The 13,568-nt window shown below is 43.7% G+C and overlaps 1 protein-coding gene across 1 annotated transcript in view; it reads left to right on the forward strand.

Moving 5' to 3' along the window:
* The first annotated feature begins 2,716 nt into the window (after positions 1–2,716).
* Positions 2,717–13,568, forward strand: part of FRMD4A (FERM domain containing 4A) — a 327,824-nt gene continuing 316,972 nt past the window's right edge. The window contains exon 1 of the mRNA XM_019663415.1: positions 2,717–2,890. Within this exon, the coding sequence (XP_019518960.1) occupies positions 2,732–2,890 (159 nt within the window). The 5' untranslated portion in view covers positions 2,717–2,731. The remainder of the gene's footprint in view (positions 2,891–13,568) is intronic.

Here is a 13,568-nt window from a genome sequence, read left to right on the forward strand (position 1 = left end):
CACATGTATACATACACAGAGACACATATACAGATACACAGATAGATAGATAGATAGATAGATAGATAGATAGATAGATAGATAGATAGATAGATAGATATACACTCACATACACATCTGTATCTAATTGCTCTGAGCATTATAAATTACTTATAAAAGCAAGGGCATCATGGTTGATGGTCGTGTGCTATTTGCATGCACAGCCTCTCCAATGCCATCATGGCAGCCGCCGTGTGAAAGCCTGAATTAGTGACCTAGAATCTAGGGCAGAATCAGAGGTGTGATTGTGGGCCAGCGAAACTGGACAGCATCCTCCTCCAGCCATGGGGCACAGCCAGTCCCCGTCAGCCATGCTCCCCAGGCCTGGAAGACATCTGCTGGTACTCCCAGGCTCAGACTGCGGGCTCCAGAGCAGGTCTCCGCAAAGGACGTCCCTGTCCCCACAAATGGTAAAGCCTTCAGGGCTGTTTGAGGAGGTCTCACTGTTCTCAGGAATTATTATGTTGACGTTCAGGCATGTTTTTAAAAAGCTTATCGTGGCACCTTTAGACTCAAAATATTCCTGGATCATAAGTTAAATATACATTAAAGTCACATTATTTAATGTAGAGAGTAAACAGTGCCTTCAAAACTGTCCTTATCTATTCCATAATTACATTCTTCGGATAAGAGTTGGGTTCACAGCCAAAATCCTCTGAGGGTGAAGAGCATGAGCTGAGGGACACTGGCAAAGCTAACTGTGATAAAGCTGGTCTTTTTTTTTTTTTTTCTTGCAAATACCAAGGTGGTTAGCTAATGTTAATGGGACAGTCATTTTCCACAAGCTGTTTGTTTTTAAATTTAGCTTCTTTCTATCTTCCTTTTATTTCTTTTCTTTCCTCTTCCTTTCTTTCTTAAATAAAACTATCTCTGCTGATTGGGGTATTTGTAGAAAGGCAAGATCCCTTAGTATCCCCCCACCTTTTATTACAGGGTGTATGAAAGTAAAGAAATAATATAAAGGAATGAAAGCATGCATAATGTTTGCCTTCACAGCCATTACTCATGGAACAATGATAAAATTCATCAAAGTGGAGTTTCAGTGAAAATTGTCTTCCCAGTTTCATTAAGTTAATTAATGAATGCATCGACCCATAGCCGAAGGAGAAAAGGGATTAAGAGAAGATGATTTCGAGAAACACAAATTTTGTAATGATCTCAAGAGTTCCATGTTATCAGTGGTAGGTAATGTCCTTGACTTTCATGATCCTGGTAAGTGCTCCGAAAGAAAAGAAAATAATAAACCCAGCAACATGCTACACCCTGTGTAATCCACATTAGGTGCATTTCCTCATTTAATCCCCACAACAGCCCTGTGAAGTCATACGATTCCTATCTTACAGATAAAGAAAGAAGCCCGAGAAGTAAATTAATTTATCTAAGCTCACATAGTCAGTGGTAGGGCCAAATTCAAATTCAGGTATGTCTGACTTCAGGACGTTCTAGTAGTTTGGTGAGTTATATGCTCTGCTACTTTTCTGATGATATTAAAGTTTCAGGTTGAAGAGATGTGAATGAATGAATGAATGAATGAATGAATGATGAACGAATGAACGAACAAATGAACGAATAGGAAGAATGTGCAGAAGGCAGCTGTGCCTCAGTGACTTCCATGGTTTTTCAGGGCCATGCAACCAAAATGCTACTAAGACTAAACATGTCCTTTCTTTTACCTAACTGGCCAGGTTGTGTTGTGACTGAACCTTTCCTACCTGCCGCCTCCCCTTCCTGCTCTGGAATCTGTTAAATTAAGATGCAGATGCCCTTATGAAACACAGTTTAGAATAATCAAGCTCCAAAAACCACTGAGTTGACATCTCCAGTAGCTGTCCCATGCTTAGTGAGCTAGGTGTCTTTCCTTGGGTTGAGGTCCATAAAGAACTTCTCCAATATATAATAAAGTCGCAAGAGCCTTTGCAGAAAATGACCTATCATAGGGAAACGTGGGATATGTTGCCTTGACCTTCTTTAATCTGCTTTCCTCCCAAATTGTGGATGTTGATATTAAATCTATCAGGTGAGTTTTCCGGCTGCCCTTTTAATCTTAACGTCAACTTGGGAAATGTCCAAAGAAAGCGCCTAGGTTTTTACAAACTGGCCTCAGAAATGGCCGTTTCTTCAGGGTTGGTGTAAGACGGGGCTTTCTGCTTTGCCATGCAGACACTCTTTGGCTCTCTAAGTCTGAAAGAGTTAAGAGAATGGGTGGAATGTGTCCGGAATGTTGGCCTGGAGGCTGGCTCGTTCCTCTTTGCTTCTCACCCTGGACGGACTCCCGGAACCAGGAGAACTCAGTGATGACTCTGGGTTCATGCTCTTCCCTCCATTCGGCCCCCAAAGCCGGCCCTGTGTCCCGGCAGTCCACCGAGAGGGATGGATGTGCAATTAATTATCTGCAGGGTGAGGTTTGTTTTCACCTTGTCCCTGGAGAATCCCTAGAGACAAGGAGAAAACATTTTGATTTAGGAGCCACTTGCTAATCCCTGTGGGAAAACAGTCCCTAAGGATTAGTGGGGGTGGGGGTGAGGGAAGGTAGGGGAGAGGAGAGCGGAACAGGAGGAAACAGGGTTATTTTGACTGCATTTTTCCCTCGCCTGATTAAATCTAGTGACATTTGAACTTTGCATTACTAAAAGAAACCAGCCCTGTATGTGGGGCCTGGGACCAGAGGGGAAAGGCGGAGCCTGGAGCCAGCATGGCTGCAGGGGTGCTTGGCGCTGAGGACCTGCTCTGTAGCTGGGACCGGCTGGTGTGGGACCTGACCTGCCGGGCGCTGAGGACGTGCAGAGGGGGAAACCTTCGGGTCCTGCAGCTGATGCTGAAACCATGGTGCTTCTCCAGGGCTGTCTACCAGGTGGGACCTGCAGCTCCTCTTATGTCTCTTTACAGCATGAGAAATGGGGGAAATGTGGGGGAAACTGCTGCCACATGTGTAGGACTATAAAGCGTGTTACAATAAATGGGGGGTGTGGTGAACCTTCACTGAGCACCCACTTTGAGGCACCAGGCACTGTGACAGGTGCTTCATCAGCTGTATCTAAGTCAGTTTCCCAAACACCCCAGTAAAGCAGGTGCTTATGTCACCGTTTTGGAGATGAGGTGGTTGAAACTCAGAGGACTTATGTTGTTCAGAGTCACCCAGCTGATCAATGACAGAGCCCTGCGATTTAAACCAAAGTTTGTTTGCTTGTTTGTTTACTGGCCACAAAGATAAGGATGCTGTTTCCATGAGTTCATGTTCCTCTCACAAGAGATGCTGTTTTCTCCGTGTGTGTGTGTGTGTGTGTGTGTGTGTGTGTGTGTGTGTGTGTGTGTTGGGGTGGTGACAAGCTGGTAAGGGGTGTGTGGCTGTGGGGACAGGTTGCAAAAAGGGAAGAGTGCTGAGCAACAACATGGGGTCTTTGTCTTCACCTCCCTGTCCCTTTGGTGGCTTACATAGCAACCTCTGAAGTCAGACATTCACACAAGACTCTTCTTCTCAAATGTGGGAAAAAGAGAAAATTTTCTGGAGGAAGGTGGCCCTCCTGAGTCAATTGGCCGGGCCTGCAGAACACTTAACACAGGAGATTATCTGCTTTCCCCTTCCATCTGTCCAGACTGGAGTCATTTTGCCAGGGGGACCTCCATCCTGACAGCCCCAGCCCAGCCTGAGAGAAGGAGCCAGGCTGATTGAGGGGGGCATGAAGGCAAAGCAGCCGGGGCACAGCACTTCCCTGACCTGGTTCTTCAAGGGGTGTGACTAGCTCGTCCTCAGTTGACAGTGGTTTGTAACCCAGTTTATTTCGCTAAGTCAACTTGAGTGGTGTTGGCCCTCTCTCCTTGTTCGCTGGCTCTCCACACTGCTTGGAACCAAGCAGGCACAGCTGGTCTTTGTATTTTTAGGCGTAGCTTGGCAGTGTCTAATCCCTTAATGAGCTGTAATGACTAAACAATGCAGCACCATGTAGCCACCCTTCCCCCACCCTTCCTCGTGGAATGTCTGGGCTTGCACTGAAGTGACAGCTCCTTGGAGGATGTGCCCAAGAGCCCTGGGTTGATTTCACAGAGGGGCACAGCCCTCCAGGGACCCCTGCTCCTGTTTCTTCATCTGCCCATGGGCAGAGGGAATGAAGATCTTTCAAGTGTTTTCTAGAATCAAGATTTTTTTCCCCCCAGAATTCTTATGTTTGAAAGGCACATACCTCTAGTTTTACTATTAAAAGCAAATATGTCTGTAATCAATCTTATAAAAAAAGAAACTTGAGAGAAGCCTTCCCAAATTTGACCACAATAAGAAAAATGTACTTCCAATGACAAGATGTGAATCTGAAAGAGTTCTGGGAAAAAAGTCTCCCAGATGGAAGAGTCAATCAGTCACATGGTTGGTGGATCCATTTGAAGATTTTTCTAAAACTCTGGCTTAGAGTCAGATCACTAACAGCTTGGTTTTTGGGGGGTAATTCCTTAGTCCAGATAATTCTGTCTTCTTAGCTGTTGCTAGGACTGCAAATGAGTTTGGGGGCCTGGCTTCTTACCTCATCTCCCCCTTTCTTTTTATCTCCTATTTGCCTTCTCTCTTGTCTCTGCAAGTGATGTATTATAAAAACCAGGACTCTAAATCGAGTAAACAGGGTGGACTAGCCCCCATCAGGGGGCTTTTTCAGGACTTCCCTTGACATTATAAGTGCACTGAAGAGAAAGAACATTGAATTGTTGGCCGCCAGGCTCAGGGGGGAAAAATTGGTTTCTGCTGGACCTCTATTCAGTCCATCAGACACTCGCTGAGCAGCAGTTGTCACCTGGCCTCGGTTTTCTCCCCGAGAGAGCAGGGGTAATAGCTTCACAGCCGTGTAAGAATTAAATAAGGGCACGTGTGTGAAAGTGAGCTGCAACTACGTAAATATACATGAATGGGAAATGTTGGTTTTTTAATATGCTGTATTCTTACGTTTTCCATCTTGAGAAAAGTTCACCAAGAGTGCCTTCATTTATTAGTGAGTGATAAGGGGACTAATGGCCATTTTTCCGTGTTTTGTGTGGGTGGTTGTCTAGGAAAACTCTGTTCCCCTTCACTCTCACACTACTCCCATCCAAAACACTGTAACTCTACACATGGGAGTTTTCCATACCAAGCAATTCTGACACCAACCAGAGTTAGTGCAGACCCCACAGGGTAAGGGCTCCGTCCCACAAGGCTGCCCCCACTTCAGACACCGATTGCAAGTAGTAGGTCCCCAGGTCCCCCACAACTTCTGTCCAACTTGGCTACAAATTGGAGGTTCCCACGACCTGCCTCTTTAGGTTTCATCATTTCCTGGAGCAGCTCCCAGAGCTCAGGGAAACACTTACATTTACCGCTTTTATTATATGATAAAGGACACAGATGGAGAGATACATAGGGTGAGTTCTGGGAGGGTCCTGAATGCATCAGCTTCTGTCCCCATGGAGCTGGGGACTGTCACCTTCCTGACATATGTGTTCACCAACCTGGTGAAAAGCTCTCCAAACCCCATATTTTTGGGATTTTTATGGATGCTTCTTCATGTCAGCATGATTGATTATTAACTTAATCTCCAGCCCCTCTCCCCTTCCTGGAGGATGGCGGTCGGGCTGAAAGCTTCAGGCTTGGTTGTTTTGGTGACAAACTCCCATTCAGGAGCCCACCTAGCATCAGGTCACTCAAACAAAAGACACTCCTATCACCCAGAAAATTCCAAAGGATTTAGGAGCTCTCTGTCAGGAACTGGGGTCAAAGACCAAACGTTAGAACACAAGATGCTCCAGGTGCTCTTATCATTTAGGAAATTACAAGGGTTTCAGGAGCTTTGTGCCCAGAACAGGGGTCAGAGACATAATATAGTTTTTCTGTGATTTCATAGATTTCATGGTTTCCAGCCTCCCCATTGGCTGAGGTGATGGCTGTCGAACCCTGGATGGACTTGAACTCCAGCTGGGGAGCTTGTAATGCCACCCATGCCCAGGCCCAACTTCCAGAGATCCTGATTTAATTGATTGGGGGGGTCTCTGCATGTTGGTGTGTTGTGAAAGCTTTCCAGGTGATTCTAATGAGCAGTCCACCTGGAGACAGCCTGAACCGACTACTGTCAGCTGTCAGCAGAGGCTTACAAAAACCCCAGTAGGCAGCATCAGAATCACTGGGGATCACTTAAAAAATATACGTGTATTAATTTCATGAGCCCCATCTTGGACTTAATGATGAGAAATGTCTGAGGGCACCGCCTGGCAATCTGCATTCTTAGCATGTGATTCACAATATGAGCAGGAATCACAACTAGAGGACAAAAAGTGTTAGGTGGGCCCTGAAAACTAAAGGTCAGAGGTAATTACTTGACAAGCTCATCGTGAGGACTAACTCAGAAGCACTCAATAAGTGGTAGCTGTTTTTATGATCATTGCAAGAACTAACGTGACCCCCCTGTGTTTACCCCACACCATGAAGAGGGTGTGGTTTGTTACTCAGGATGGCAGCGACCTTCTCCAGAGCAGGACTCAGCTGCAGCTCCGGAGGGAAACTGTCCTCATTTCCAGACCCCGGTCATGGTCCCCAGACAGTGGCTCCGGCGTGCTGTAGCACTGCAGACAGTTCCCAGCTCTTTTCTGCAGGATCTTTGGTCTGTCTGAAGGGCCTCTTCCTCAGCGCTTCCTGATCACATTACTTTCCCAGGCCAGGGTTCATTGTGGATCCTGAAACTCCCATAATTGGGGGTGGGGACACACAGGGTGCCAAAAAAATGTATGCGTATTTTAAGAAAGGAAAAAACTATATTAAAATTGTAATAATATATACCGATAACAAAAAATGAATACAAGTCACGTTTGACTTCTGCAATTACAAGAGGTGCTCAAAGTGGTTACCATCAGCGTCCAGACACTTCTGATTACAGCGAACTACTGCTTGAGCAACGTTGACCAGTGTCCACTTGTATACATTTTTTTTGGCACCCCTGGTATATTCAAATTTAGATGTGCAAAGAAAATCACGGCACATTACAGATGTAAGAAAGCTAACAAACCTCATAAAACATCATGAAATCCAGAAAAATGACACATCTACTAATTAGCTGCCCCACACAGCTCTTAGTACTTTTTGTTCTCTACGTGTTTTGGCTGCTTACTCTTTGATCCCTTCAAATTATTTTGTAGTATTTTCTGTACAGAGAGAAGAGGAAGATTAAGTTGGCCTTTCCTCTAGCACGGCTGATCAGAATTTGTCCTTTCAGTAGTGTTAGTTTAGAAAGGTTTCTTTCAGATTCACAGCTGGCCATTGGAAATATTGTGAAATTTTTTAAGTTGTCGGATTTGGAAAGCCTTCTCCCAGATTTTTTATATATGACCTATTATTGAACAAACCTGCTGTTTATAGTAAAAGTACTGGCATGTGCCCTCTAACCGCTGGAATTCTGGAAAAATTCATTTGCATTCTATTTCCTCTGATACAGAAAAAAAATTATATGGTGCTTTTGTAATGGTGTATGTTGTACGTTTTACATACTCCTGACAGGGGACAGGCTTCCACTTTCGACTGGGGATTATGAGAGCTGAACCCTCTACTTACTATTTTACCGTCTGATAATTAGAAGATTTCTCCACTGACTACCTTCTGGCTCCTAGCATTTTAAACCTTATTTCTCCTCTGCAGAGGCCACATACCTCCATAGCGAGGTGCTGTGAGGTGTGGTGAGACCTGGTTAAGATCTCGTCCCCGTACGTCATGGACAACTCTCTGGTGAGGGAGTACGGCTGGAAGCCACGCCCACACTGGTAGAGCTCATTTCCGTCTTCCCATAGATGGAAGTGACTGTGAACCTCATAAATACACCCCACTAAACCCCAACTACATGCATCCAAACCCAACTTCCCCTCATCTGAATTCCGAAAAATGTCCATGGCTGCTCCAGTGCCACCTGATCAAGAGGGAAAGTTTAACAGAGGGGTCGTTATGGTGGGAAGAGACATTCATTAGTCACAACCGAAGTGGAAGCTTCCCAGTGAAACCACCTCTGTGCCCTCCCACCTCACCCCGCCCCACCCCATCCCCCCGTCATCTCTGGTTATACAGTACGAACTACAGGAAAAATAAAATAAGACCAACAACCAGAATTATGGCCATGCCATAAATTGCTTCTGGCCCCAGAGATGTAGAACATATGTATGGCATATGTAAGCCTGTTTTAGATTATTATTTTTCTAAGTTGGGTGTCTTTATTTATTTATTTATTTATTATTATTTATTTATTTTGTGGTCCACTTGTTTAAGCTGCACACTTCGTGAGAGTTTTCAACTTGTCTTTTTTTTTTTTTCCTAACATCTGCTGGACAAAACACAAAAGAGGCAGCAGACCTGGTCTTCCTGATTTTAGGATGCAAGCTTTCTAGGAGAAGCTAAGAGAGGGACAGTGTCCCAGGCACATCCTCACCTTCCTCCGAGAAGTGTGGTTTATTACATGGTTTTACAATCAGCCATGGTTCACCCATCACTGTTGCTTCTAGAAGGAAATATGGATCAGTAACTACAGTGACCACCCAAGTGTCAGGAATTTGGGGAGAGTGCTTTTGAAAATGTATATATACCAGTTCTAACCCAATGCTTCAACAGTAACTCTTGGTGGTCCACAGACCCAGGCCTGCAATGACCTAGATATACCACATTTTCTACAAACACTTTCAGAAAAACAAGACAACAAGTGAGCTAACATATGAGATCACCTTGTCATTCATTCCGGAAGGGGATTGGTTGTCCCAGAGAAAGGTTTGTGTGTTTTCTTCTTAGTAGAAATTGCACTTCTGTACTGAGAGGTTCTAGAAACATGATCTCTGTTGCAAATGCAACTTGTTCAACTCTCTGCATGATTAGTTACAATGATGCTGGTGGTAAATTCTCCTAATGATGAGCAACTCCTCTAAAATGAGTTCGCGTTTTCAATGATTCATTTGTGTCTTTAAACAACTAGTACAACCAGTCTGGGACGGATGGATTATGCCATGATTCAAACAAACGTTCCCACATGTGGAAAGTTAGGCTTTGATTCTCAATTTGCTATTTTTGCTGTTCCCCTTTCATCATTTCGTTATGGCGATGTATGTTTTCAAAGGGCTATGCCCTTTGTATTATTTAATGCCTGCATATGGTATGGGGCTTAGGCTTTTCTCCAGTGATCTACAACATGTGTTATGGTTAAAAAGGCTTGCATTCAGAAGAACAATTAGCGAATGTATTAGATTTGTTTGTAACGTTTGTCAAGTGTGTGCATTTGTTTGAACCTTTTCTGGCAGTTCTTAGGAGTGTTGGTATCTATCAGGAAAGGAGGATGTGTTTGCATTCCCACCAGCGTGCTAGAATGTCACACACCCTGCTCGTCACAGTATTTTCTTATGTTGATGCAGAATCACATGTTTGAAATAGGATTGGAAGCAAAACTCATTCTTGAATTTTCTAATTGCTCTTCTTTGATGTGGGCAGTGTTTGCAAACAATGTAAGAGCTCAGTTTTTATGTTGTTCATAAAATATGTTTGAGTCTGACATGTGGTACATTTTCATCCTCCTTGAAAGCACTTTCCTGGTTCCGGTGAGAAAATAATACTATTGGATGTTTAAAGTTCACTGTCAGTTACATCAACCATCTCTCACGTTAAGTCAGTTCCTCCAAACATATGCTAGTTTACTTTCAAAACATTGTGGAAATCTAGTCTGTGCTTCAGCTTTTGACCGACACCAAACCACCTTTGAATAGTGAGGGCTTCTAAATTTCTACCTAGGTGGGGTCTGTATGTTTGCTTGGGAGTCTCTTGGGATGGGGCTCTTGGAGAATAGGGGAAACCTAATTTCTCTGCCATTGCCTTAAAGAAAATGATATTTAACTAAATGAAGAGTCTTTGCCTAACAGCCTCGAAATGGCCCATTCTTCACAAACTGGTGTATTGCAAAATCCCATCAATCGACAGGCAATTTTTCATGCATCCTAACTTCAAGAAAAACATGCATACATATCTTTTTAAAGTTTAAAGAATACTTTTAAATGTATTTTCTTATTTTTGATACTCAATACCACTGGGAAGTGTTATAAATAAGAGCACCGCATTGGGCTCCAAGAAGGCCAGTTGCTGGCCCCCTGTGGGGAAGAATCTCAGCAACTAGGCCATTGACATTTGCTGTGAGGCGATGATCAGTGAGACAAGTGCCAGGAGATTTGGAGTAGGCTCTTTCAACAGACTCACTTGGAAGAAGAGGGCTCGCAGCAAATGCTGCATCAAGTATTCTAAATTATATCTCTAGCTTTTATAATGAAGTAGGGATTGCAGATTCCTGCCTCAGCTTCCCCATTAATTAAATGGAGCTTCATTCATCTTTTCACTCACTCATTTATTCATTCATATGTTTGTTCATTCATCTAACAAATAATGAATGAACACCTGCCATGTGCCAGACAGATCTTGCGCTCCGTTCTGGAGATGGGATGGGGAACAAAACCAAACATGATCCCATATTCTTATAGAGGTTACATCCCAAGGGTGGAGATCCGGCCATCATTCATTTGCTCAACAGGGCTAACAAAGTCATTACACAGACTCGTGTAAAATTTAAATTGGATGTCAGTGCTTTGAGGGCAAGGTACCCAGTGGCCTAAAAGGGGAACTTACCAGTTTTGAGATGTGAGGGAAGGCTTTCTGAGGAGGCAATTCATGAGCAGAGATCCTAAAGACCAGTGGGAGTTAATCAGGCAGAGGGAGTGAAAGGGGGGTGGGCAGGAATAGCACTGCGTGCCCACCCACAGTTGCTACAGCAGATGGGACGACAAGAATACTGAGTTGGTTGGGCCTAGCAATCATGTGTCCTTATTTAATAAGCATAATGTGTGTTATATCATTTCCAATAATGGTGGTCATACTGCCTGACCATGGACGCTCTTCACTAAGCCTTGTCCTAACCCCCCACTGGACTTTGTGAAAACCAGCTGGCCTACTTTGGAAACCTCACCAACAAGCCTCAGCTGGAAATTTACTTCATTCCCAAGGGTCTGAGCTCATTACCACACCAGATGGATTCCCAATATATGATGATTATGCAATCTGATTATTTTCATGTCACGCTGACTCCCTTTGGACGGTGGAAACGGGATATGGAATCGCTATCGTCTTTCTAAGTTAGAGGAGAATCTCCTCATGCCTCACATCCTGCAGATTGATGGAATGAGAGAAAGCATGCAGTTTAGAACTAGGTGGCAATTCTGACATAAGGGTCCATTAACAATCACTTCTTAAACTGTGGGTATTTGATTTAGTTTTAGCATAGGGTACATCAATGAAAGTAACTTGGGCTTCCTCAGTCATACCTTAGAAATCTCTGTGACTTGCATGACAGAAATTTATTTCTCACTCATAGTAAGTCCAGCAATATTCTGGTATGTAGAAAGCTTTCCACAGGATCATTCAAGGTTATCTTGTGACTACACCCTCCTCTGAGGTCTCAGCGGCCTGCCTGTTCATTGAGCAAAAGAGGATAAAGAAAAGAAGCACCCATAAGAGTTTTTATGGGTGCTTCCCTTTTACTCACATCCCATTGGCCAGAATGTGATCACATGGCCACCCCCAACCACCAGGGATGCTGGGAAGAGCAGGTGGGTGAGTAGCTGGCCTGCTAATCACAGATGGTCAGCTTATCCTGGGTTAAGGGATAAGCCTAGGTTAAGAGTCAGTGAATTAGAGATAAACCCAGATTCCCAGACCAAATCTTCTCATCTTTAAAATGGAAACGCTACTCACTACATAGTGTTACCTTTAGGATTGAATGAGACATTATATGTAAAATACTTAGACCAAGCCTAATAAATAATAGATGCTCGATAAATGTTATGCCTTCATTATCAATGTATTCATTTGCTACAAAGTAAAAGCAAATAGAATCCTTTTGTATCATTTCACCTAAGAAATGAGTGGAGACACAAAACAAAATTCCTTAAATTCTCAAAGAAGAAGAAGAAGAAACTCCTTAATTATCAAAATTTGGATAGAATTATTATTCTGGAGCCTCCTTTAAGTTTCCAGGAAAATTTAGGAAGTCCTTTAACAGTTTTATCAGGAAATAAGCAAGCTGCAACCCAAGATTCTAAGTAGCCAATTTTGGTATCTTAGGTAGCAGGATGCCTCAGGCGACTCATAGCTGAAAGTCACACGATGAGTGGTTCCTAGAAATCTGAAGGGCCTTCTGTTCTCTCCTTCCTGTGAGCCTGCTCCAAGCGCGGGGGCTGCCTCTCCCACACCACGCAGCTCTGTTTGTGCTTCCCTAAGTGAGCATTTTGTTTGTGATTTCCCTTTTCTGGGGCTTTTCCACAGCATCTACTGGTCTGGGCCAAATAACCTGCAGTTTGTTTTTTTCTCTTGGCCAAGTGCAGGAAGCCCACAAGCATTTTCTGAGCAATAGCAAGTGCTTGATATTCAGCCCTGGGGGTGCAGATTGTAGCTGACACCTCGTTTAAGGGCTCACATCTAGGCCAAGAAGCAGGAGGATCAAAGTGCCAGCTCTCACTGTGTACTCCAGGGTAGGTATCAAGGGCGGGGATGAGTTTGGTGTGGCCTTCTTTTAACAACTGATGTTATATTTAGTTCACCTCCTATGCCCATGAAGCCTTAGGTAAACCCTTGGATAAAACTGGCTCAGCTGTTGTGACACAACTTGGCCGTCCTCTAAAAGATCTCCACAGGATATTCAGAGCCTATCACCTGATGATGTCAAATTTTAACAAAAATCACAACTTTTGAACATGGATAGACATTATCTGATAACCATTGGAGGGAGGGAGGGTGCTGAGAAGAAGGGATTCTGAGAATTCCAGCCAATGCTGTTCAATAAAATTCCCACATTTAAGACACTTTATAAAATAAAATACTTGGAGTGCTGGAGAATCTTGTGAATGAACTCAGTCTAGGGTGATCCCTTCTCTTCAGTCAAGTCCACATCTCAGCCACCCAAGGAAATTACTTGTCTAGACTGGGTGTAACTATAAAAAGTCAAGTAAATTAAAGATGTTTATTTCGTTCCATTTCAAGTGTTTTACATGAACATGAGTTCTCCCAATGATCCCATGAGGTAGCAACTATGATTGCCCATTTTATAGATAAGAAAATGGAGGTTAGGTCACCCAGCCCAACGTCACACAGCTGGGAAGAAACAAACAGACCAGATCTGAAGCATGCTCTTCGTCGCCCTGTCTAGTAACTATAGAAAACACCAGTTCACACACTGCAGTGTTCACGGTCTACAAGCAGGAGGGCTTCCGGTGCCCGCCCTTAGCTCGGACAGCCATCTTAGCATAGTCTCCCTCTCACCTCAGTCTTGCCTGATCAGCACACATTGCCATGTTTGGTAATCCTTAAAATACAGTTATTGGGTTGCCTTTCTCTTTCATCTTGTCCTTCTTCTCCTCCTCTTCCTCCCTCTTCTTCTTCTTCTTCTTTTTTAAGTTTATTGGGGTGACAATGGTTAGTAAAGTTACATAGGTTTCAAGTGTACAATTCTGTAATACATCATCTATAT

Source organism: Hipposideros armiger, unplaced genomic scaffold, assembly GCF_001890085.2.
Source record: "Hipposideros armiger isolate ML-2016 unplaced genomic scaffold, ASM189008v1 scaffold_390, whole genome shotgun sequence".
NCBI lineage: Eukaryota > Metazoa > Chordata > Mammalia > Chiroptera > Hipposideridae > Hipposideros > Hipposideros armiger.